Raw genomic sequence first — 26,467 nt, 5'->3', positions numbered from 1 at the left:
GTTTTTATCATCAAAATAAAACCTTGTATTATGAATCACTATACAAGCACCAGACAGTGTTTCTGATTTTATCCTAATGAAAGCTTTTTAATGAGTACACATTATGTTCACTTATTAATACCACTGATAGGTATTTCATCATATTTTAATACCTACTGAAAGTAATTTGGCACGTTTACTATTTTCTTCTAAAATGCTTGCTATTCTTGAAAGGGCCTGGCTGGAATTTTAATTATAAACTGGCTTTCTTTTTTTCTTCTAAAGAAGGACACCACAGATAGTCTGTGCAACTTAATTCTATAAACATGGAGCATTGTGTGAGGTGCTTGAAAATTCAAATATAAATGAGACATGATCTCTGTTTTCAGCAAGCTCATAATGAGCTCAGTGATGGACAAGAAGTAATATAACTAGAAGATCATCTAATAACTGCAATACTGGTTATATGAACAAAGGGCTGTAGGAGAAAAGTGAAAGTGAAAGTCGCTCAATTGTGTCTCTTTGTGACCCCATGGACTATACAGTCCATGGAGTTCTCCAGGCCAGAATAATGGAGTGGGTAGCCTTCCCCTTCTCCAACCCAGGGATCGAATCCAGGCATCCCGCATTGCAGGCGGATTCTTTACCAGCTGAGCCACAAGGGAAACCCAAGAAAACTTGAGTGGGTACCCTATCCCTTCTCCAGGGAATCTTCCCAACCCAGGAATCGAACTGGGGTCTCTTCCATTGCAGGCAGATTCTTTATCAACTGAACTATCAAAGAAGTGACTCAGTTTTCCTAGAGGATGAGGAAGACAGTCATAGATGACTTCACAAAGGAAATGTCATTTAAGATAGATAACACATTTAAGATTTTAAAAAAAAGAGTGATTAATATATCATTCAGCAATTTAGCTACCACGCTGCTACTCCTAAATGATGAGCATCAGGTCAACCACTGGTACACAGTGTGGTCTAGACCCTCAAGAAGCTTACACTCTAGGTACATGTTGCCAATTCTAGAAGGAATCAAGGTCGCTCACTTGCATACCTCATTCTTTTCACTCTGGCTTCTTTCCATCTCATTTTACTAGACTCATACACCAAAAAAGACTTTTAAGTTCAAAGTTACTATTTTTCTTTTTTCATTTTTGATGTAATGGGAAAAACGATGGCATGGTGAATATTGACTGTTAGTTCTACCACTTAACTGTTTTCTTACAACATTTATTTACTCATTCATTTACTTATTCAAGCATCATTTATTAAGCCCTTACGGAGTATCAGTGGGTACCCAGGAATTGCGATACAAAGGTGAAGACTGTCTGGCAGAAGAATCAGAGATGCAAAAATTCAAATGCTGTGTGATACTGGTTGCGACTCAGATGGAAGAAGAAAAGGAGAAATTGACCCTGCTCAGAGAGGTCAGAGAATAACTCAAAGAGAAGAGGATGCTTTAATTACTCTCTAGTGAACTGGAAAGACATTCCAGATGTAAAGATAGCAGGTGAAAATGTACACAGACCCCAAGCAATCAGCTGTGTTGTCCTGTGTTGTTCCCTCTCAAGGGCTCTTGCCTAGGAATTCTGCTTTCATCCTAAGCACAGAAAACTGCAGTCATTTCCTTCCATGCTTTCTGATTGTAAATTTTTTTTTTTCTTTTAGCATGCAATTTCTTCCATGTTTCTCAAGCAAATAATCTCAACATAATTCTTATTTTCACACCTTAAAATGTCAAATATTAGCATTTTATTTTCTAATGTCACTAAAACATATACTTCGCCTCCAACTCTAAAGAAGAATTTGTGGATAAAGATATAATCGCAGTTACATTTTCATTTAAGTATTCTTCACAACAGTTTATCTAAAATACTTGAGGCGAATCGCATTTCAAAATTCAGAAACTTTTTTGGACTTTAGGAAAGAAAAATGGTACATTTACTACATTATACCTAGTACCTCCAGCAAGATGCGGAGTGGCAACCTGGACTCAAACACATTAGTCTCTCTGCAGTAAACATGCAAATGTTCACTCTAAGAGGAATAAATAAAGATTATAAATAGCCTCACATCAGTTCAGGCCAGGTTTGCTGCCAAATGAGTTATGTGAAGCATTTGGTTTCAGAGTTTTTTGGGTTTCAGAATTGTTAATGAGAGAATGTGGACTTGTGGTTATCCTCATTTTATAGTTTAAGACACAGATTTAGAGAGATTAATTAACTTGCCGGAGTTGCTTAGCTAGTAAGTGACGAAGCCTCATAGAAACCCAACAGGCTTACTCTGAACTCTGCCAGTAACCACTGTCCCACATGCAGCAAGCAAACATTTCACTTTTATTGAGCTGCCAGGTTTTTGCCAGGTAAAGAGGGAATTAAGGTAACTGAGTATAAAAGGCTTTGGCTATAGATGCCTCTCCTTTTTTGATGATACTGTGGATAGTCTCAGCTTCCTAATCCTCACAGACATCCTCATTGCTGACTGTCTGCATGGACTCTAATGTCATTCCTTTGAGAACTGTCTCTGTCCTTACAGTTCTTCTTGCTTACGTGTCTTTGATCCAACAGCTGAACTAACTCCCTGGTTCCTCGATGGGCATGTTCAGCCACTGGCTATACAGAACCCAGGGTTCTGCTTCTCTGGATTTCCTCTCCTGATTCTCTATGTCATTTCTCTTCCAGCTCAAAATCATTTTTACCAGCTTTCTCCCACAAAAGAAGCTGTGTTGTGTCCATCACTATCTTCTCAGTCTCTGACTCTATTCAGTGCTATTCTCTTCGTTCCTCTTGGCAACATGGATCTTTGTGTTCTTCCATCAGAATCAAGGTGTTAAAATGCAGATTCCTGGACCCACCTTTGACCAGTTAAATCGGGATCTCTAGGAGTGGAGCGGGGGAATCTCCACTGTCAGACGCATGCCACACAGTATTCAAGCACCATGAGTTGGCGATCGATAGCTCTGTGGTGGAGCAGAGCTATGACTGCCCTTCCTATGGGATCTACTCTCATGCCTGCAGGCACAAATTTGTACAACTTGCACCATAAGACCAGAGCAAACTATAAATGCTTGACTTCTTGCTCTTCCAAAGTCACATGAAGAAACATTGCTTGGGAAGTTTAATCAATTAATACGTGAGGCATGCATTAGGGAGAATATATTAAATATATTAATTACTTGAAAGATAACATGACTAATTTGGCCAAATCCTTGTTTCCATGGCTCAAGTCTCATTTTCCTCCATCTTCAAACACTGTACTGTAATTGGTTTCTTCTAAATTTCTACTCTAATTTATTCTAGCCTGACCTCTGAGTGAAAGATTAAGTAGAGTAACAATTATACTTTCCAAACAAATTTTTTCCTGTCTAAAGAAGCCAGCTACTTCTAGTGGGGCTTTTTAAAAGCCTCTGCATCTTCTCTTGTTTCCCTATAGCATGAAAACATGGTAAGAAGCAGCATCCTACTCTTTAGCTAATGAGAATATAATACGAATTACTGTCAAGGATACACACACACACACACACACACGCACACATACCAGGAAAGAACAGCTAGGAAGCCACCTCTACTGTGGACCCAGAGTGCTTTGATTCACTATTTGGAATATTAACCTAAAGGAGATAGTCACCTATTGTTTGAGTCATGTCAGCCCTCACCGGAGACTCTGGAGCATAGATCTATTTACCAGACCATCTGCTTGTTCCTCAACTTAGTGCTGAGAAATCAATCAGTAATACAATCACACAGGCAAGATCTTCTTTTTTTTAACAAATGATAATACTGAAAATTATACTTACAATTTTGATGAAGGCTGAGCTTACCAAAATAAAGTCTAAACCTAGATTCAAACTATCTGAAAATCAGTTTCCACTTATGTTATTGACACAAGTGTCTCCATCACTACCCATCTTTTATTTGAATATGTAAGATTTGAAATGAGTGTGGAAGTCCTTAAGAGACAAAATGACACAGGTCAATGCAGCCTCTTCCATTTCAGCTGTCATGATGACTGCATACACTTGAGACAATGCTTTTATAGATGGTCATAAACTATCAAAACTATCATGTCAGAAACAATTAACTTGATATATTTACATTGCATGAGCATAAAGTTATTTGTAAATTTTTTTTTAGTTATGAACAAACTTGGGATATTGATGATCATTGATAAAGGCATGAACACTCACTGTCTAAATACTTTCAGACTCAGTTTATGATAATATGATTAGTTACACTAATAATACTGCTTAGGCACAGTCTTGCTAATTATAATATTATAAATATTAATGTTACCCAGCCTTTCTGTTTGATTGCTATTCAGGGAGTCATTCATCACGATATTTTCCTGGAAACCAGCAAGATTTTATTTTTCCCCCCTTTTATTTTTGAACACTGGACTTGGAGTCATTCATACACATTAATCTATAAGAAGCTCTTATTTTTGGCTATCTGTTCAGAGAAGAATAGTGATATTTCCAATTAAAACTAGTCAAATGTAAATCATTATATGATGTTTCTCTTATTCTTTCTGAGTCCCTAACCCTGACATCGAAAGCACAGAACCCAGGGTTTTTGTTTTCTATTCTTTTTCATGTGACCTCTTTCAAGTTAAGATTCATTTGAATTATTAAATGCTTCCTTAAAGAATCTTTTTATACTTGCCTCTCTTTTTTTTAAAGTTAATTATTGATGTAGTGACAAGCTGAAAAGACTAAGAATTACAATTTTTTCCTCCCCTCATTCAGGACTCAAGAAACGTCTTCTGACAATGGTTGTCTATTTAGAATAATACAAAGGAAATACAAAGGCAAAATACTGAATGTTGTTTCAGAAAAGATTTGCTAAAATCACTGTATTATACAAAATGTAAATGTAGTGTATATTTCTCTGAAAATAGCAGTTAGAGAGAAAGTTGGGACATAACCTTTTGAGCCCAGATTTAACCACACACATAGCCGAAGCAGTTACAAAAGATACTGATTAGATTTTAATTTTAAAAACTTCATCATATTATTCAGGGCTCCAGTGATTTGATTGTCTGAAAATAGAAAGGTAATGTTATAATTTCCAGAGCTGGTTAAAGAATAAAGAAATCTCCAGCCTCCCACTGGAAAGAATGCCAGTCATCACCACAGTAAGCAAGAATTTGGAGGCATTTTATACTATAAACTTCAATCTTTTTCCTTTATGTGACCTTGTGTTATACAGGTTTCATAAAAATGTAGCTCAGAGACCTGTCATACAGTTGTAATCAAGGCTCCTTCAGAACGATTCTACTGTGCAATCATATCCAATGGGGCATCTGTTAGTAGGATGGTGGGAGAGCAAACAAGACCTGAAATGGAAAATGAAAAAGGCAGAGTCCTCAAGGACAGCCCAAGAGAGGCGACCACATACCTTTCCCACAAGTTCAGCAATACAAGGAACTGGTTTCCCTTTCTGGTGACTCCTCGTGGCTGGACTCTGCCCATCCCAGTCCTGTAGTTCTTCAATGCTTTTCAGATAAAGCAAGGCTTTGAGGCCAGTGCAGTAGTCTTGAATGATAGTGAAGTCCTGATTTTGAACAGCACTGCATACCTAGAAAAGGTAGAGCAACCAACAGAATGTCAGTTCAGCTTAGTTCAGTTCAGTTGCTCAGTCGTGTCAGACTCTTTGCGACCCCATGGACTGCAGCAAGCCAGGCCTCCCTGTCCATCACCAACTCCCGGAGTTTACTCAAACTCATGTCCATTGAGCTGATGATGCCATCCAACCATCTCATCCTCTGTCGTCCCCTTCTCCTCCTGCCTTCAACCTTTCCCAGCATCAGGGTCTTTTCAAATGAGTCAGTTCTTCACATCAGGTGGCCAAAGTATTGGAGTACCAGCTTCAGTCAAACCAAGAACTAATTCTCTAAACAGACTCACTTTTCAGACAGTCAACACAATTTATTTTATATGCTAGGCACTGGTCTAAGCATGATGTGTCAGTCATTGCCTGCAGGTGATAGGAATGTTAGGGAAGGAAAAACTGTCAAGGGGCACAGGGAAACCTTTAGGGACTATGGCTACTTTCATCAACTTGATGTGGGGACAGTCTCACGGGTACATACATATTTCAAAACAACAGTCTGTATACTTTAAATATGTGTAAAGTGTTAGTTACTCAGTTGTGTCTGACTTTGCAACTCCATGGACTATAGCCCTCCAGGCTCCTCTTTCCACGGAATTCTCCAGGCAAGAATACTGGATTGGTTTCCATTCCCTTATCCAGGAGATCTTCCCAATCCAGAGATTGAACCCAGGTCTCCTGCATTGCAGGCAGATTCTTTACCATATAAGCCACCAGGGAAACCCTTAAATATGTGTAGTGTACTATATGTCATGTATAGTCAATATGGCTGTAAAAAATTAGGTCCAATAGGTAGAATTTCTAAGGAGTTAAATTCAGCACAACATAAGAATGGACATTTTAATCTCTCATTTTCTCTCTGTTGAGATGTACTGCCTGAAGGTACATGTCTGGGCTGGTCATGTACCTTGTTTGAAGGTGGTCATGCTGGGCTGGAGTGCTCGCATCAGTTAACTCAGTCCTCAGGTACCAATGCCTACCTCTGTAGCTTCATCTATTGTTGTTCTTCTTTGTATTCATTATGCTCCAATCACCCAGGTCTTTCCTCTTCTCAGATTTGCCACATTCTTTCTTTGCCTTGAGACCTCGTCAGACCTTGCTGTCTGGAAGGCCTTTGCTTCTTACACGTGGCTGACTAACCCCCCAGTTTCAATCTCATGGGAAATATTACTTCTTCAAGGAGGCCTCTAGGAGTTCCATATAGGTTAAAGTCTCCTTAACTCACAGTTTTGACTTCTAACTTTTGCAAGATTATTTGATTGACAGCTTCCTTCCCCAATAGACTGAAGCTCTAGGAGGGAAGAACCTATATTTATTTTGGACAACATATTATCCCCAGTGACTAGCATAGAGTTTGTCACTTATTCTGCTCTTAATAGAGATATGTTTAATGAATGCATATGCAGGAGAGATTTTTTTTATTTGCATGACCATTTGTTAGAAAACAGAGATTTAATTCTAGAGTTAAGGAAGGCTGAATCTGAGAAATTTAGGATCATTCTAAAAACAATATATTTGAGAGTCTGTTAGGCTTTGAGTTAGAGCTTGAATTTAGTGGATTTAGAGAAACACTTCCAGATTGATTACTTACAAAGATAATTCTCCAATTTTTATACTACACATAGACTCCAGAAACTCATTTACAACTGCTGGTAGGACCTCTTCATCCATATGGCCCACCATCACTTAAACAGTAAATTTATCACCTAGAATTCAGTGACTCTCTACATCCATATTTCAAATCAATCCAAAGAAACAACCATCCAAACAAAAGTAAGCAAAGCAAAACTCATTTCTAGCCTATCTTCCCAGATGTTAGATTCTTAGCATATATCATCATGCCTGGTGATAGCAGCCAATAAAGGAGCTCCAATACTTTGGCCACCTGATGCAAAGAGCTGATTCATTGGAACAGACCTCGATGATGAAAAATTTAGGCCAAGAGGATAGGGGGTGACAGAGGATGAGATGGGTGGATGGTATCACGGACTCAATGGGCATGAGTTTGAGCACATTCAAGGAGATAGTGATGAACAGAGAAGCCTGGTGTGCTGCAGTTCATGGGGTTGCAAAGAATCATACACTATTTAGCGACTGAATAACAACAACAATGAAAACTCATGTCATACATGAATGTAGATGAGGAAATACCTGAAAATAGAAGGATAAACCATATTCTATTTCAAGTTCTCTTAAAGCCTTCTGGGTGTTTAATTACTATATTTCATTACAATCCTCATGCCTAGCACACTACCAGATACTTAGCTATTGCTAGACTGGTTGAGAAAATTTACTGAAAACACATTCAGAGGCTCTAGAACAGGGAATGTGAAATAGATAGAAACAGAGAAAGGGCAAGAAGAACGAACACCTAGCAGTTCTCAGCAAAGAGTGGTAGTAATTTCACAATGTATATATAAAAAAGGCCAAATGTGGGATTCTGGGAATAGAAGCATTTAAAATGAAGGCTTAAGGAAGACAATGAAGGGCACTCAGAAGAGACACAAGATAGCATCACCCAAGATGTCAAATGCTGCATGAAGGTCAATAATATCAAAAGTGAAAAGGTGTCATTTAATGTATCAGTCAACAGAGAGTAGCATTTATGGTGGAGAATTTCTGCAATAGGGCAGAAGCCCTGTTACGATGAATTGAGGAGTGGATGAGGATTGAGGAACTGAAGATATGAAGATGGAATGATCTGATGAGAAGTTTGGCTCGTGTAAGAAAAAGAGCAGAGCTCGTGGTATAAGTAGGAGAATTTTCTGTACTATTTTTATAAGGATGAAAATGGCTGTGTTTTAAGGGAATGTGGCCATTTTATATTTCAGAATAAAACAGAATGGCTTCTGTATACTAAATTTCTGTCAAACTTGGTTGAATGATGATGTGGGAAGAATAAAACAATGCAATATATAACATGAGGTAGGCTCTTACTATGGGCCACACACTCTGTTCAACACTTTTTAATGTATTATATCATGCAGTCCTCAAAATAACACTGAGTTAGGTTTAATTTTTAGCTCTATTTTACAGATGAGGCAAATGAGATGCAGAGACATTAACTGACTTGTCCCAGGCAGGCCACATGGTTAGAAAGTGGATTATACTACATAATTCATGACCATGCAGGCTAAGGTGACTTAGGTATAGACATTCACAGCAGAAAAACTCTTTTCATATAACAAAAATTATTTTTTCCATGAACCAAAACCATGCATATATATTTTAAATGGGCAATTATCTTCAACCCAAATATAACTATTGTTTTGAAAAACTGATACTGGTAGACAAAAATTGTCAATGTCTTCATGTTTTATTTACTTCTTACTTATATAGTATGAGTAAAAACAAGCCAAAACCAAAGGCAGGAATAAAAACCTTTCATCCTTTCATTTCCTATTGTGAAGGGCTGTATGTTACCACAATGTAGGAAAGAACATTGAATAACTAAATACAGACAAGAATATTTTCTAGGAAGTCCATTTATATCACATAAAAAAACCTGTTTCTCAGGAAGAACAATTTAAGCATTAATTAGGCCTGTTATAACTTCCTTAGAGTTGATTTTCTTTTCAGAACAATGATAAAGAACATCATTATAATCTCCTCCACAGGATTTTTTTTTAACTGTAAAAGTCAACTGATGCTTTACTTAATCTTCTTTGTTCACTGTGAGATTCTATTTTTTTTTCTAGTATATGCTAATGGTTACACTTTTACTATAGTCTTAAAACATTTCCCCATATGAACATAAGAGATCAGATTTTGAAAATCACATCATGTCATGTAATTTATAGGATGTTCACGATTGCTGTGAAAACGTGCCGCTGAAAGGACTCTAAAAAGGACTCTGGCTACTTTGCAATGCATGGATAGTCAAGTTTAGTCTTAGTCCTCCCTAACTTTCCTGGTGAGAAGATACAGAAGCCACTACTTCCCTTAATCCACAAACAATTTGTAAAGAGCAGACTCAAGCAAGTGGTGCCAGAATGATCAGAGTGACTTGTGTATTTTAACTATGGAAGATCATATGTTAACTATGGAAGATCATAGTCTTTAGCTGAAGACTAAAAAGACTTCCTCTTTTCCCCACACTCTTGTATGCTCTTTAATCTGTAGTGCTCACATAATTGGGAGCTACACTGAGCCTGTGAAGAGGACACAGAACTTGAAGAGGGAGGAGAGACTCCCAGGTGGTGATGGAACATGGCTGGGATGGTGTGCTATGCTGGAAACCCTGGACGCCACCATCAGGCATGGGTGTCAGAGGGGACCACTTCAGACATGTTTCATCATAAAGCAACTGTCACACTATTCATATACTTTCCTAAAATAATTTAACTTTTTTTCCCATAAGATTAAACATTAATTTTCTGAAAGAATTTCTGATAATAGAAGCTTTTACATTGCTATCTCTTTGAAAAATGTGATACACACACACACACACACATATTATCAGAGGGTCTATTAAATTGTAGATTCTGTTTCTGTAGGTTTGGAGTGAGTTCCAAGTTCCAACTTTCTGCCTTTGTGACAAGCTTCCAGGTGGTGCTGAGGTTGCCGACTACACTTAGAATAACAAAGATTTAAGCACTGGTGGGGATGAATCTCTTCTTATCTTAGAAATGCCTTCTGCAAAGTAAATTTCTTCCAGACAAATAATTTCCTGCTTTTTGTTATTAGACTGCAATATTTTGGCCATTTAAAGCTCTACTTACAATAATGTTATATGTGGAAACACAAGAGTAGTTTTCTGATGAAGTAGTAATGAGACTGGAAATAAATCTTAGGATGCAAGCACAACTATAGGGAACAGGGCTTTGTCCACGGGATTTGATGCTCAGAAAATGGATTTGCTCAGAAAGGTGCCTTGTTCTTGCCTAACTTGCACTGAGGGCTTTATCTCTATCTCAAAGGTAAATGGTTCCTTTTAAAACTCCAAACATGTAGCTGCTATTCCTAAATGGGTGTATTTTATATGACATCTCTTAATTGTTTGTTTAACAGCTCTGATTAGGACTCTTAATAGCTGTTAACATGTTTGCTCAGTATAATTTGTAAGTTCTTTATGGTGAAGGCTGGTTTATCTTTCTTCGCAGCAGGGCATCAGGTGCCATTATAAGGATCATTGCCACCATTAATTATTTCCATAAGCGTGAATCTCCCTACAGTGAGCTGTTCTAAATAGGGGCCCTTGATTCTCAGCAGGGCCAGCTGTATGCAGAGGCTGAGTATGTGGTGACCCCCTGTGCAGCATGATTTGAGGTGCGCCATAAAGCTCCCATGGCCACCAAATGGTCCCCTCCAGAGGTCTGACACAGTGCCCTGAATTTTCACTTTAGGTGCAGGCACATTTAATTGGAGCCTGTCTATGCAAAGCAACTGTAAAAATACCTGGGAGGTGACAGAAGGTTGCTGGGTGCTACTTCTTTCTCATTATTTTTCATTAAATGAGATTAACTATATTAATAGTAAATTACCTATTTACGGTGGTCTATATTTTTAAAATCTTCACATACATTGAGAGAAATTCTCAATACTCAACGTAAAGCTACAAATTAGGCAGGTGAGAGGACAGTATCAATATTTATGCTTTAACAATGGAAAGAGCTTGAACTTGAAGAACTATTTCTTAAAATCTAATCAAGTGGTTTTTATGCCACATCAAGTAGTATAGCCTAGAGGTTAAGCACATGCGTGTAGAAGTTTCGCAGAATTGGGTTTAAACTACATCTTAGCTGCCTAAGTATGTGCAACTTTCTTCACTTAAAAATGGAGATTAAATACTATGCACATAGGAGAGGTAAAAGGTAACATATTTAAGTGCATAAACTAGTGAAAGGGAAAGTGGTCGCTCAGTCCTGTCTGACTCTTTGCAACCCCACGGACGGTACTCTACCAGGCTCCTCCGTCCATGGGATTCTCCAGGCAAGAATACTGGAGTGGGTTGCCATTTCCTTCTTCAGGAGATCTTCCCATCCCAGGGATCGAACCCGGGTCTCCCGCATTGCAGGCAGACGCTTTAACCTCTGAGTCAGTAGCCAGAACTTTGTAAGCTAGATTGGCACCAAAACTAAATTTCATAACATGTATAAATGATTACAGCATGAATTAGGCAGAATATAATTTTTTAAATCTGTACTTTTGTGGTCTAAAGCAATAAAAGGTCATGGATATTATTTTTATTTGCATTAAGCAATAATCTCAGAAAAAGCTTAGGTCTTGTTGTTGGAAGACATGTCTGAGACCCAGTTAAGCCCTTCAGTAGCTGTGTGACTGAAACTAGTCTTTGAGCTTTTTGAGTCCTTCTCTCCCACCTTCCAATTTGAAAACAGTAGATGATGATATCTTATTCATCACTGTGAGGATGAAATTCCCTCATGAAGATGGAACTACTGTGGAAATTGTAGTATTATTTAGACAGACTGGTATTAAACTCCACAGTTTTCATCAAGTAATCTAGAAGTTAAAGGGCTTGGTGGAGGTCAAAATGGAAACTTTGGCCTGTAAAGAAAAAGCCAAAGTCCTTGATTTGTAAAAGACAACATACTAGAAAACTAGCAAACAGAATTCAAACTGGATTAAAAATACTAATCTTAGGCAACTAATTTGGCAAAGAAGAGTTCTAGAGAAGTAGAACATGTGAGGTTGGCATGGGTTTTAGTGTAGCAGAGTAGCACAACTTTCAAATGATATTTTGAAATGTGACAAGATTTTTAAAATAGGGATCTTAAAGTATTAGACACAATTCAGATAAACCCATGATCATAATGCTTCCTTTTCATTCTTACCACATAGATGGACAGAAATGTGTGCCACCAGACTGCAAAATATATGGTTACAATTTAAGTCCAAAGTAGTCTCAAAGTTTCTGTAAATTCATTAGTAAGAGGAGTATCAGAGAGTAAACACATTTTAAGTAAAAATGGAAATTATGCTGCAATGCTTAACACATACCAAAATATACTAATAAGAGAGTCTTTTGTGGTTGGAGGAAGTTCAAGAATATTCCCATTAAACAAACCATAAGTGAAACAGTGAATAAGAAGGATTATCTACTCAATTCTTAAAAGATTTCCCAGAAAAAGAAGGAAAAAAGTGATCCTATGATCTCTGTTTACCAATCCATTTTGATAAAGGGTTAATCTGTTTAAGCAATGTAAAACACCTGCAGTATTTTCATAGTGCTTTATTGTTTTCAAAGACAAAAGGGATTTTTTGTGTCACAGGTTAGGAGTCCAGAAAGGTTAAACTGTCCACGGTACCACACAATTGGAGGCACTGCTGGCTTCCCACCCATTCTGAAGTTTTCTAGCTAAGGCACTGCCTTTTAATACCAGCGCTTAGTCCACATACCAATTCTAAGTACAAGACAGAGAAGGTGCTATTAAATGTTTAGTTGAGTGAAGAAATGGAAACTAAACATTGAATGCTATGTTCCAACTCAAAAGATTAGTAGGTGGTAGAGTCAATGGTCAGATTCAGATCTTCAGACCTCTGCTTTTATCTTATTTCTATAAATTCCAAAATCTTAATTGTAATGTCTTCCATAGTTAAATATGCTCATATTTGTGATTTTCATAAGAAGCACATTATTGAAAAATAATTTCAAATTTATTATTTAATGAATAATGTCAGAAATCCACAGATCTGTATAAGGATCTTAATAGTTAGATGACTACTGCAAGGTTTACTATTGAAACTGGAAAACAGATCTCTATTGTTGTTGGCTGAAAATGCAGTTTCCAACTCCATCTGTCCACATCCACTGATTAAAAACACCAGATTTTCCAAAGGCATGGAATCAAGTAATTCCTCACTGAATTGGGTTCTGACCAGTACTGACAAACATGTATAAAATTACAGTGTACTTTTGAAACTGGTGCACAATACATACTATTGAAGTAATAATTCAGAATAACAATATCCCCCTATGAGATTTTGGTAGTACATAAACATGGCACTGCTTACTGGAATTCATGAATAAAACACCAAAAATTATAATTTTATAAAGCTATAGGTGAAAAGACAACCCCTGGAGACACACAGTACATAGGGAGCTAGACAGGGATGTATTTGTATATCCACATAAAACCACAAATCTTAGTTGTTCTATCATATTAGTTTCCATTTGTTGGAGCTGTACAACATCAAAGTTCTGATGTCCCTATATATTGCATTTAGCAGTAATGTAACAGACTATGTGAAGAAATCAAAGTGAGAGTTTCTGAGTAGTTTCCTGGCAATTGAGACAGCAGGCTCTTTCATCTGCTCTGTAACTGTAGCAATGCATTGATTTAAACTCCTTCTGAGATTTCAAATGCTTTTATACTCTTAGGTCTCTCAAGCAGCTTTTTTTTTTTTTTTCAAAGTGATAAAATTCTAGCATTCAACAGAATACCATTTTGTTTCCCCCAAAAGGAGAGGGCTTATTTCAGCTTTGTTATTAACCTGCACAGGATCACTAAGTAAAATAGCTGTCCAAATGCCATCCTATTAAGAAATCTGGCTTTGAGTTCAGTTTTCTACGTTCTGACCATAGCAAATCAGAGAGGGGGCAAAAAGGACAACAAACAAATAGCCCCACAGAAGTTGTTTTTTTCAAAGTTTCAACTCAGGAAAAGCCTAATGGATAAGAGGCTAAGCTTATTAATTTTTTCAATTAACTGCTACTCATTGATAAATCCTAAAGGCATAGGAGTCACTTTGTTTTGCATATTTATCTATTTCATTGTAGGTTACATTATTTATCCTCATATCTAATCCTTAAAATTATATATTTTCTGAAAAATTCTAAGTGTCTGAATACCTCATTTTTCCCAATCAAGAATGAATTTTATGGAGCTTGAAAGGTTATTTTTCAATGTCCATCTGTGGTCATTCTCTTTCTGATGAATTTCCTAACCCACATTCAGCTGAATACAGACTAAGAGTATGAAGTGTTTCCAAGGACCCAAGGTTCTGGGATCCAGACCACATTTGCCAACCAGAATATATTCATCTATTCTCCAAGTATTTTCTCAAAGGCAGCACAGGTGATGGGTCACCCACTCGACTGTTATTCAGAATAGCACATGGAACTGATCTTACTCACACTTTGTTGATGACACAACTTGACTGAAGATGGCCTGGGCTGATTAATTCCTCATGTAAAGGCCACTTTTTTTTTTTAAATGGCATGTCACATGGCATGCGGGATCTTAGTTCCTTGACCAGGGATTGAACCTGTGCCCCTTGCAGTGAAAGTGCAGAGTCTTTACTGGAGCACCAGGGAAGTCACCAGCCTCAGCTGATTAGTCAAAGGGATATGCCCTGCAGGTGAGATTGCCTATGTCCCCCTCCTTGTCTCGTCCATTACAAAGTCAGTTCCAGGTGAACTCAGATCTCATTATGACCTGAACCGAGAAATAATAATAAAAAGAACCATACAGAGACACAGCACCTCTATCTGCCTTTTATGAGGGGCTAGAGAGAAGATGTGGAGAAGGTAATGGCACCCCACTCCAGTACTCTTGCCTGGAAGAACCCATGTTCGGAGGAACCTGGCATGCTGCAGTCCATGGGGTCGCTAAGAGTTGGACACGACTGAGCGACTTCACTTTCACTTTTCACTTTCATGCGTTGGAGAAGGAAATGGCAACCCACTCCAGTGTGCTTGCCTGGAGAATCCCAGGGACGGGGTAGCCTGGTGGGCTGCCATCTATGGGGTCGCACAGAGTCGGACACGACTGAAGTGACTTAGCAGCAGCAGAGAGAAAATGAGTGAACCAGGCCCAACACGCAGGGCCAAAGAATGGTGACTTCTGTCCTGCCTCTTCAAAGACACTACTGTTGACGACCCAGCTTCCTCACAGACATAAATACAAGACTAAAAAGACTGGGTAAGACCTGGAGTCTTCTGTACATCAGGGTCTTATGCAGCCCATTCTTTGGTTAGGGGCTATGGCTGCAGTTTGATGAGGCTTGGTCACTTTTGCTTCAGAAGCAGTAGATTTTTCTACTAAAAAAAAATTTCACCATCCTGGGCTATTGCTGTCGTGCAGCATCAGTTACCACAGTAATTTTCAATTACTCTGCGGCAGCACAGGTGGTGGTGCAAGGGTTTCATGTAGCATTGTGCAAGCTCAGCACCTCCCATGATCAAAGTGGGGCAAGAAAAGGAAACTAAATATCTAAACAATAGCTGTCAGATGACGAAAATCCTTAATTTTAGGCAATCTCTCTTTTTCAACAGAGTCAACACAGCTGTGAAAACTTGATTTACGATATCATTTACTAAAATACCACATGGGGTTTGGATGACAGAAAGAGAATAAGTCATAAAGCCAAGAAAGGAAACGTCTATTGGGCAAATTATGCCATGCAAATTTCTTCTGGACCTTGAAGAAGAACAAAGGTATGTGGATACTCAACAATATAAGCAGACATTTATCATTCTAAGAAAAAAGGACTATTTGCCTGCAATGAAAAAAAATGTTAATGTGAAAATTAGCATCTCAAATAATACTGTCCCCTTCTGAACTCAAAGCATTCATAATTCAGTAGTTGATTTTATGCTTAATCTATTATTGGTAAAAACACAAATTTGTGAGAGTGATCGGTAACTGTTATCAGTGAGTCAAGAATCTTGACTGAGTTGCCAATGTAGTCTGGGACACAAAAGTTAGACAAAGTTCAGCTGATTAAAAGTAAGTATTTATGAATGTTTCTCAGTCATGTCCAACTCTTGCGACCCCATGGAATGTAGTCCATGGAATTTTCCAGGCCAGAATACTACAGTGGGTAGCCTTTCCCTTCTCCAGGGTATCTTCCCAACCCAGGGATCAAAGACAGGTCTCCTGCATTGCAGGTGGATTCTTTACCAGCTGAGCCACAAACGAAGCCCAAGAATACCAGAGCCTATCCCTTCTCCAGTGGATCTTCCCGACCCACGTGGGGTCTTCTGCATTGCAGGCAGATTCTTTACTAACTGAGCTATCAGGGAAGACCTAAGTACTTACAAAGTGCTATAGAAAAAAATTCTAAAATTCTATTTTAATATAGTGAAAGCACGTGTATGTACTGATGGAAGGTTGGAAAAGCAAAGCAAAAAGGTTTATATTTTTTAAAAGATGTGTTCTTTTACACATTAAAGACCTAAAGACAAAGAGCATTAGACATTCTTAATTCCTTTACAATACAGCTGGAAAACACGAGGCATACGAAGTTTGTGATTTTGTGGAAAAATCAGGGAAATAAACTGTATGCTTGGGTTTTTTATTATTATTATTAATTTAATGAAGATCAAGAACCTAAAGACAAAATGCCTGGTTTTCAGCTTCCAAAAATGGATCACTGGAATATGGTTACAGATGAATGGCTGACATGATCAAACAAGCAGTTTTATTTCTGCATTTCTCACTAAAAGGGCATGTATTTTATGATGTGTGGAGTATGAGAATTAACCTGAGGGAAAATTACCAACACCATGAAAAATTCTAGGCTGAGGGTTTTAGGATACTCCAAGGTGATCAGATGATTTACCACCAAAATTGTGATACTTGAGAGTAAATGGGGAAATTGGTAATGAAAACTCCAGGACAATCAGCATAAATTAAAACTGTCCTGGAGAAATCCAGGTCTATGATTTTCTTACTTATTAGGCAGATTTCTTCTCTGTGTTTAGATTGGAGGGAGATTTTCACTTATCCTCTTAGAACACATTCTAAAATGTTTTGTTACTTTTGGCTTGGTTAAGTATTCTGGTCCTTCAGGTACTTATGCAGACCTCAGAACAAAACACTGGATTGAAGTCATGGGGCCTTTAATGCTTAGGTAGGATTTTGGAATCTTGGGTACCTGATCTGATCGAAGGAACCCAAGGTATAAAGGGGCACTCTTGGCTGCCAAGGGTCTTTTGGCATAAAAAGAACTCAAGAAGCATAGAAACAGTAAGGACTGTCCTAAATCTGAATCTTGTAGGCCAAACAAAACCATCCTTAAGGGTGGAAAAATCTGATGTACTTTACATATTTAATAGTCTGTTCTTTTTTACTATCATTTCCTTACACCTTACTCAAATTCTTTTAGGCTTACTGCACTTTGAAATTCATTTAATAGTTATTACATTTCAAGCACTGTACTTTAAATAAAGTTCATTTAAATATCATAATAACACCATGAAATAATTTTATTATTTACTTCAATAGACAGAGGGGAAACAGAGTCTGATTGGTTCAAAATTGGGAAAGGAGCATGACAAGGCTGTATATTGTCATCGTGCTTATTTAACAGATATGTAGAGTAAATCATGAGAAATGCCAGGCTGGATGGATCACAAACTGGAAGAGCTGACTCATTGGAAAAGACCCCGATGATGGATAAGACTGAGGGCAGGAGAGGAAGGGGATGACAGAGAATGAGATAGTTGTATAGCATCACTGACTCAGAAGACATGAATTTGAACAAACTCCTGGAGATAGTGGAGCACGGAGGAGCCTAGGGTGCTGCAGTCCATGGGGGTCACAAAGCATTGGACCATGACTTAGTGACTGAGCAACAACAGAGAGCCAGAGAACTAAGGACCTTGACTAAGATCATACAGCTAATAAACAGCAGGGCAAAAGTTCAAATCCTGAGTCTATCTGCTTCTAGATTCCTTTCTCATAAATCATGTGTACTCTTGCTTTTCTGTTGTAACCACTACAATAACTCATGCAGAAACAGGAATAAATAAATATGTGTGTGTGCTCAGACAGTAAGGAATCTGCCTGCAGCACGGGAGACCCGGGTTCAATCCCTGGGTCAGGAAGATCCCCTGGAGAAGGGAATGGCAACCTACTCCAGTATTCTTGCCTGGAGAATCCCGTGGACAGAGGACCCTGGCGGGGCTACAGCCCATGGGGTCTCAAAGAGTTGGGCATGACTGACTGACTAACACACACATATACATATATTATGAATCTATTTATCTATCTATCTTTCTAAAATAGAACTCTTGTGAGGACTATATTGAATAAAATGATATGTATCTAGTTCAGTACCTAAAGTACATGTATAGCCGGTATCATTGCCCGGATCTCACTCTTCAGCTTCCAAAGACACAGTAAAAAGATAGGTGCTATATCTGTTTTGTTCATCACTGCACATTCATGTAAAGATTTGTGGTTGGCATGTGATTTCTTCATTGAATAAATGAATGAAATAAAGTGAGGATATGAGAGTAATAGCAATCAATGACAAGCATAGTTCTCTTTCATTTTCTGTCAATAACACATTTTCTCTTCCTCTACTTACACAAATACATCATAATTCAGAATTCAGACCAACCCACCATAAGATATTATTTCAATTTCTATTATATTAGAGTCTGTGCTATTCACTGCCCCATTAAATATTAAATTCTTTGCATTATCACTTAACTCTTTTTTGGGGGTATCAATGCCTTTCTAGGATGCAAAGAAGCAGCTCTGCTTCTTTAACATTCTTCCTGATAATCAACATACTGTTAATCACAGCCAAACCTGGCCTGTATATGGATTATTGCTTATCTGGGAGTCCCACTCTAGATACCTGAAACTTGACAGCAGCTGTCATTTGATTTTTCTCTTCTAGTAGTCTCTTATAACAACAACTGGATAAACATGTAATTTATTTATCATGTCCAATTTATGCAATGTTCTAAAATACTAACTTTCACATGTATATGTATATATGTTGAAACATTCATATAGAGCAGTCTGGATTTTAGCCATTGGTGAAGAATAGATAAAATAGAGCCAAGAGAAGCTAAGGGAAAGGTTTCTGTGTTTCTATGTGCCTGGGTTTTCTTATTTAATTTTTTCATTCCTGCATCACACACATCCAGGTCCGGCCAGTGTCTCTTTGGATCAGGACCAATATTTCCATTTTAAAGAATTCTTTCTCTCTGATTATTTCAAATTTATACTTTAAATTTAAAGTTAGGAAACTTATCAACTCCCTCTAAATAGTTCAAGGTAAATAATCAAACTTACTATTGAACAGATTTGTGGAAATATTGGCATTTAATACATTTTGCCCTCCTTTAATATGTATCCTGCAAAATTGCTGCATCTTCCCAGTAAAGACCTTTTCTATTCACTTGGGATGTAGTCAGGCGTGTTTAATAGATCATTCTGAATTTTGATCATAATAGAGCAATTTTATGACATCCTTTCTTCAAAAAAAGTTTTTCCCTATTACTCAAAAATTACCCACTTACTCATTTATTGTTTCATTCAATGATACTAATTTATGAACCAGTCATCTGGTTTCTTTTCAAATTCTATTATCAAACAAAACTTCTGACTGCAGTCTCCTGAGAGTATGCTGTTTGTTTTATATCTATCACAGTGAACCTTCCTCAAAAAGATGCTGTCAGGACCAAACGAGATGAGAATTATGAAGTACTATTTACAGTAAGGCTTTCTTGTTATATGTATGACACAGTGGGTCTCATTAGAGGTAAGAATAACTATTCAAGTTCTTAATTGTGTATCTTGATGTGAAACTAATGCCTTTTGAGTTTTGTTCCCATGATGATTAATTTCTAAGACAAGTTACTACGTTGAGCCCCAGGACTAAAATGATCACGTCTATGTTGTAAGTGATTGACTTATCACACACAGATGAATATATAAGATAATATATGAGGACCAAGAAACAAATGAATTTCAACTGTTATGCTTTGGCAACATAAACTAAAATCTGACTGTTATTCCCTCTCCATATATCAATACATTGTAAGTTTTAAATCAATGATTGAATATGAACTAGACTATGTATATGAATTAAAGAAAAGATAAATAAGTTAAGTGCAGATAAGTGAATTTTATGTGTTTTACATTTCAGTCTTTCCTATGAAATGTTACACTATAAGTTCATCTATTGCTTACATCCTGAAGTTGTTATAAGGAACATTCCATAATTATATAATGCTCTAAAATGCTATAGAGCTGACTTATTTTTTTTAACTCTCTTTATCTTATTCACATTTACTTTGTGTGTTTCAGAGACATCAGGTCCTATAAATATGCAACATTATTCTTTATTTAGTAAAACCAGGCATGTGCAATGTGTGGTGTATTTGCCCATGCTGAATTCACCAGTGATTAAATTGATTTTTAGCTTGCATCATTGTTTTCAGGCCCAATGATGAGTCATGGAACTTTTCTCTCACCTCATATATATTACTGCATCTGGTATCATTAGGATGGAGTTAACATCCAGGATGTAGTGACTGATTTAGGAAGATGACAATGAGATTATGGCTCATGCCCTTAGAGCATGACAACTGAAATCCTATCATTTTCCACATGAGGAAATATGCTAAATATTATAATATCTGACATGTCTATCACTGTAGGATTAAGCCAGCTATCTGAAACAGGTTTGATATTTTGATCCTTAAACATATTATCGTCTTTGTCTTACAAACACAGCATAATTGATTCAGAAATAATGAGGGTTTACATTTGCAGACCCAAACTTCTAACTCCAAGAAGTTTTCAGGTCCTCTTGGTTCAAGTCTATCAGCTTAAACAAAAGATGCAAACAACATCATTATTTTTCTTTCCTCTGATTTCATGGGGTGGAATCAGGGTATGAGAGGTGTTTAACTAGGAATGTGTATATTTCAGACCAGGAGAATCTGGTCTGAAAGTTTTCAAAAGATCCATGAGTCGTAAAAACATTAAATGTGTGGGAAATTTGACCACTTAAACATAACAGAGAAGCAATATTTCTTGAATGTTTGAAGAAAATGAGTTAAGAAAATGAATGAGAATGTTTTTAAACACTGATAAATTTAGGCTTTTTTCCCCCTTTGGACACTTTCCCCTTTAGACATTTTATTTACTTTTTTTTTTTTTTAAATATACATTTGATGCAAATTTTATTCTTTAAATTGTTTCCTCTAACACAATCTTCTAGATCTCAGCTTTGGGATATATATATATGAATGATAAGGAGTAACTGAAACTTCCCTCTGAACTATTCAATACCAGATGCTTATTGTCTATTTCTAAACATATACTGATATAGACATCTACCCAGTCAGTTCGCAGCATCTATCCACAAGCACTTATCTGTGTATCTACTTTGTGCCTAATACTGCCAAGCATTCGTAAGAAATGGAAAAATATACATCCCAGTTGAGAGAGAAGACAAACATTTATGGGTTATACATGCATTTGAAGGCTTGGTACATTTCTGGAAAGCAGGATAGAGAAAGGGAGACACACAACTATCTGACATCTCCACTAAGGTGTCTAGGACTCTGAACTATGGCCAGAAAAGCATTTTTAATTTTCCAGCTCCTCACAACCTACTTCTCCAATAGTCCAAACTGAGGAATCATTTCTCATTCCTTTTGATTCCTGCCCATAAAATTCTAATCTCTCAGAAAGTCTTATTGCTCTCCTTTAAATATACACTGTGATTCACACTTCATTTCTCTCCATATCTATTGATTTTTGTTATTCAAATTCATCATAATCTCTCATCTGGATTATTAGAATATTCACTTTTCACTGTTGACCATTCTCAAATCAATTATCTAAACAACTAGAATAATTATCTTACAATATAAATTAGATCATATTTCAATACTGATTAAAACCAGAAATGTCTTATCTCACTTTGCAAAAATGGGAACATCGGATATAATACCTGACAAAACTCTGTATGACTTGGTTCCTGCTTACCTCTCTTTCTCGTACCTGCTATACATGCCTTTAATTTTGTCACTCATGCCTTTATTTTTGCCCTATCTGCCTATAATTCTCTTCTCTGTATTTTCACATAGCTGGGTGGTCTTCTCATTCAGTTCTCCTCCTAAATGTCACCTCTTTAGATCTCCAACCAGTCAAACCAGCCACCCAGTCACTATCACATTTTCTAGTTTAAGAGTACTGCGGAGCACTTATCACTATTTGTGGCATTTTTTTCTTATATGTTTGCTTCTTATTACTATCTCTGGTACAATCAGATACTAAATAACTATTCAGAGAATGAATGGGCATTCTTTATAACCACTACATGACACTGCTTGGTCACATGACTTTCATGACTAAAGTTCTCAATAGATGTTACTTTTTGATACCATCAAAGCTAATCTCTCCCTGATCTATTTAACTTTTCCTACATAACATATAGCTTTAAAAATTAAAATACTTGCATCAGACATAAGCATTTATACCAAGTATGATCATGTTTATTGGTAAGAAAATAGTCTAATTTTAATACTTTAATGCATAGAATTATTTGTGAAGTAATTCTTAGTGAATGTGCTTACTTTTAAATTAGGCAAGGTTCATAAACATTTATTTAACTTGATTACATTTGAGATAATAATAATACTATAAATATTAATGGATTCCTTTAAAAGGTACTATGTCTTATTTCCCAGTAAAATTAAAGAAACAGAACTTTGAAGTGTTCCCAATATCCCTATTGCTTACTTTCCAGGTTTTTCACTGTGAATCACTATTAATTCAAATTTCAAACCTTTATATTTAATAACTCTGTTACATACAGTATTTAACAATCTTAATCTATCTCTTTGTTGCTGTGTTGTTGTTTAGTCACTAAGTCATGTCCGATTCTTTGAGACCCCATAGACTGTTGCCCACTTGGCTCCTCTGTCCATGGGATTTCCCCAAGTAAGAATACTGGAATGGGATGCCATTTCCTACTCCAGGATATTTACCCAAACCAGGGATTGAACCTGCCTCTCCTGCATTGGTGGATGGAATCTTTACCACTGAGCTACCTGAAAAGCCCAATAATATACCTCTAGATATGTGCATTCAAAAAAAAATAGTATCATTTGGATAATGATGTGAGAGTTGGACTATAAAGAAAGCTGAGCACCAAAGAACTGATGCTTTTGAACTGTGGTGTTGGAAAAGACTCTTGAGAGTCCCTTGGACTGCAAGGAGATCCAACCAGTCCATCCTAAAGTAAATCAGTCCTGAATATTCATTGGAAGGACTGATGTTGAAGCTGAAACTCCAATGCTTTGGCCACCTGATGCAAAGACCTGACTCATTGGAAAAGACCCTGATGCTGGGAAAGATTGAGGGCAGAAAGAGAAGGGAATGACAGAGGATGAGATGGTTGGATGGCATCACCGACTCAATGGACATGAGTTTGGGTGGACTCCGGGAGTTGGTGATGGGCAGGGAGGCCTCCGTGCTGTGGTTCATGGGGTTGCAAAGAGTCGGACATGACTGAGCGACTGAACTGAACTGAATACAATAAAAATTATCTATACAAGTGTGCAAGTCAGTGAATTCTAATAAGCTTACAGAGCTGTACAGCCATCAGCCAGCCCAATTTAAAAGTATTTCTACCACTCAAATGTTCCCATGTGCCCTCTTACGGTCTTTCTCCCACTTCCTCCCCAAGCTGCCAGCAGCTACTGATGAGTCTTCTACCTTTGTAGGTTTACTCCTTTTGATCATTTTCATATAAGTAGAATTATATAATACAAATAGAACTGTATTTTCTGTCTGCTGGTCTTCACTTAGCATAAAGTTTTACACATGTTAAACAATCTATGTTGTTATGGTATCAGTCTATTTTATTACTGTATACTTTGCCATTGGACATGCCACATTTTGTTTATCCATTCATCAGTTGATAGGAATTTGAACTTTATCCAATTTGAGGGTATAAGGAACAATGCTGCCATGACCATATATGTATAAGTCTTCTTGTGGATGTATGTCTTTATTTATTTTGGATAGACATGTAGAAGTGAAATTTCTGGATTGTGTGGTAAATTTATGTTTAAATTTCTAAGAGCTTCCAAAATGTTTCTGAAAGTAGTTGCATCATTTGACATTCCCGCAATACATGAGAGCTCCAGTTTTTCCACATCTTCACTAGCATTTATTATTGTCTGCCTTTTGAAAATATGGTTATTCTAGTGGGCAAAATGTCAATAAAGTATAGTGGTTAAAATCAGATATGCTAAGTCAAATCATGTGAGTTTAGATGACAGTTTTGCCACTTATCATCTTATAATTTGATATTTCCATTTATATAATGGGAACAATACCAACAACTATCTCACAAGATTATTGGAGGAGTAAATGAATTAGTATAACTATTAGCCTACAAAGCATCTGACACATAGTAAATTCAATGTAAGCAGTAGCCATTATAATAGTTTTGTTATTAGATTTGCAGAGTTAAAATGTATATACAGCTTTATTGTGGATTATAGTAGGGCTTTAGTAAACTATTTACGTTCTCTTCATTATCAGTTCCTTGTATGATGTTGGTCTAAGATAGTTATCACAATATGTAGTCACTAGAATGTCAACTGTTACACAAATGGAACTAATGTAAATCCATGGCTGATTCAAAGAATAAAAAAAAAAAAAAAAAAAATAGCTTACATAGAATTAGAATGGGTAAGACCCCAAATGGCCAGAAAGACCTACCAGACAAGTTGGTCAAAATTGGGACTTAAGCATTTATTTAAGCATTTATTCACTAACTTATCATTTATTCATAAAATGTATCTATCCATGAAAAAAATGGAAAGCTACTACAGACAAGTTGTTTTCCTATATAAAGTTGGATTCAGTTCCTAATCAACTGACCATAAGGACCTTACTCCGCCCTTTTCTTTATCTGCATATTTGTTTCTTTGTCCCCCTTTTCCTTTGACTGGATGATTAACGAATCACTGCTGCTTCACCCAAGAAATGAATGGAGAAAGAAGCAGATGAGAGTCCCCCTTCTTGAACCACTACGACGCCTGTTTTAGACACTTTTCCAGAAAGACACAAGTCCCACGTGCTCTTCAGATATATTTCTTTTTTTCAAAAATTATTTTCCCCTTTGGCCGCACTGTGTGGCATGTGTGATCTTAGTTCTCTGACCAGGGATCCAACCTGCATTCTGTGCATCGGAAGCAGAGTCTAACCACTGGATCAATAGGGAAGTCCTTTAGAATATGTTTTTAATGCATGTTACTCAGTTTTATATTACTGAGAGCATATCAGAGCACTCCCTCTGGGTTTCCAGCTATTAATAGAAGTGAGATCACTTCTGCATGCTTAGGTCACTGCTGTACTAATTTCCCCAAGTTACAGGAGTCTTGGGGTACCCATTTAATTCTCTCACAGCAAGCCAGTTGTACTTGAGATCACCGAATTTCTTAGCTTTCTGTGTCTCATTCTGTGAAGCGATCTAGTGAAGTGATCACTTATAAGTGATCTTATGCTAAAAATTCACATACTGACAATACCACTTACATTTATAGCAAAGATATGAACAGTATGAATATGATATTTCACTATTACTGTACTCACAGGGTTTTTCTTTTTTTCTGAAATCCTATGCTTTTAGAAAAATAACATGAATATATTCTGTCTGAAAAGAAGTGAGGCCAGTGGCTGCAAGATACGTGGAAGCAGGTATAAGGCACGGAAATATGAGGTAGAACTTGCTTATAGTTTTAACTGGATAACTTGTAATGTAATAAATTATCTGTCACTGTGAATACAGAGGCTTGATAACCAGATGTGCAGAAGAGATTAGAATCCTGGATGAAGTGCCACAATGGGCCACACACTACAGCTCATAGGAATCTGCTTTTGTAGGGTGATAAAACCCAGAAGGATGGGAAAGTTAACTCTGGAAGGATGAACTTTAACCAGTGGGCAACAGAGGGCTGAAGGGAATGGTAGATAAATTTCTTCATTTTCACTGAAATAGATTGTCCCAAGTCCCAAGGCATGGGATTTTTTAATTTGTTTCTTTCATTTTTTTTTTTTTTTCCTTCTGTGCCACCAGCTTGCAGGATCTTAGTTCAATGCTGAGGGACTGAATCTGGGCCACATCAGTGAAACAGCTGAGTCCTA

General features: G+C 37.1%; 1 protein-coding gene across 1 annotated transcript in view; it reads right to left on the bottom strand.

Annotated features, from left to right (window-relative positions):
• DPYD (dihydropyrimidine dehydrogenase) overlaps positions 1 to 26,467 on the bottom strand; it is an 882,445-nt gene that overhangs the window by 121,073 nt on the left and 734,905 nt on the right. Inside the window, exon 20 of the mRNA XM_043460572.1 lies at positions 5,373 to 5,552. Within this exon, the coding sequence (XP_043316507.1) occupies positions 5,373 to 5,552 (180 nt within the window). The remainder of the gene's footprint in view (positions 1 to 5,372; positions 5,553 to 26,467) is intronic.

This window comes from Cervus canadensis, chromosome 2, assembly GCF_019320065.1.
Source record: "Cervus canadensis isolate Bull #8, Minnesota chromosome 2, ASM1932006v1, whole genome shotgun sequence".
Classification (NCBI taxonomy): Eukaryota; Metazoa; Chordata; class Mammalia; order Artiodactyla; family Cervidae; genus Cervus; species Cervus canadensis.
This window is presented reverse-complemented; position numbering and strand designations above follow the sequence as displayed.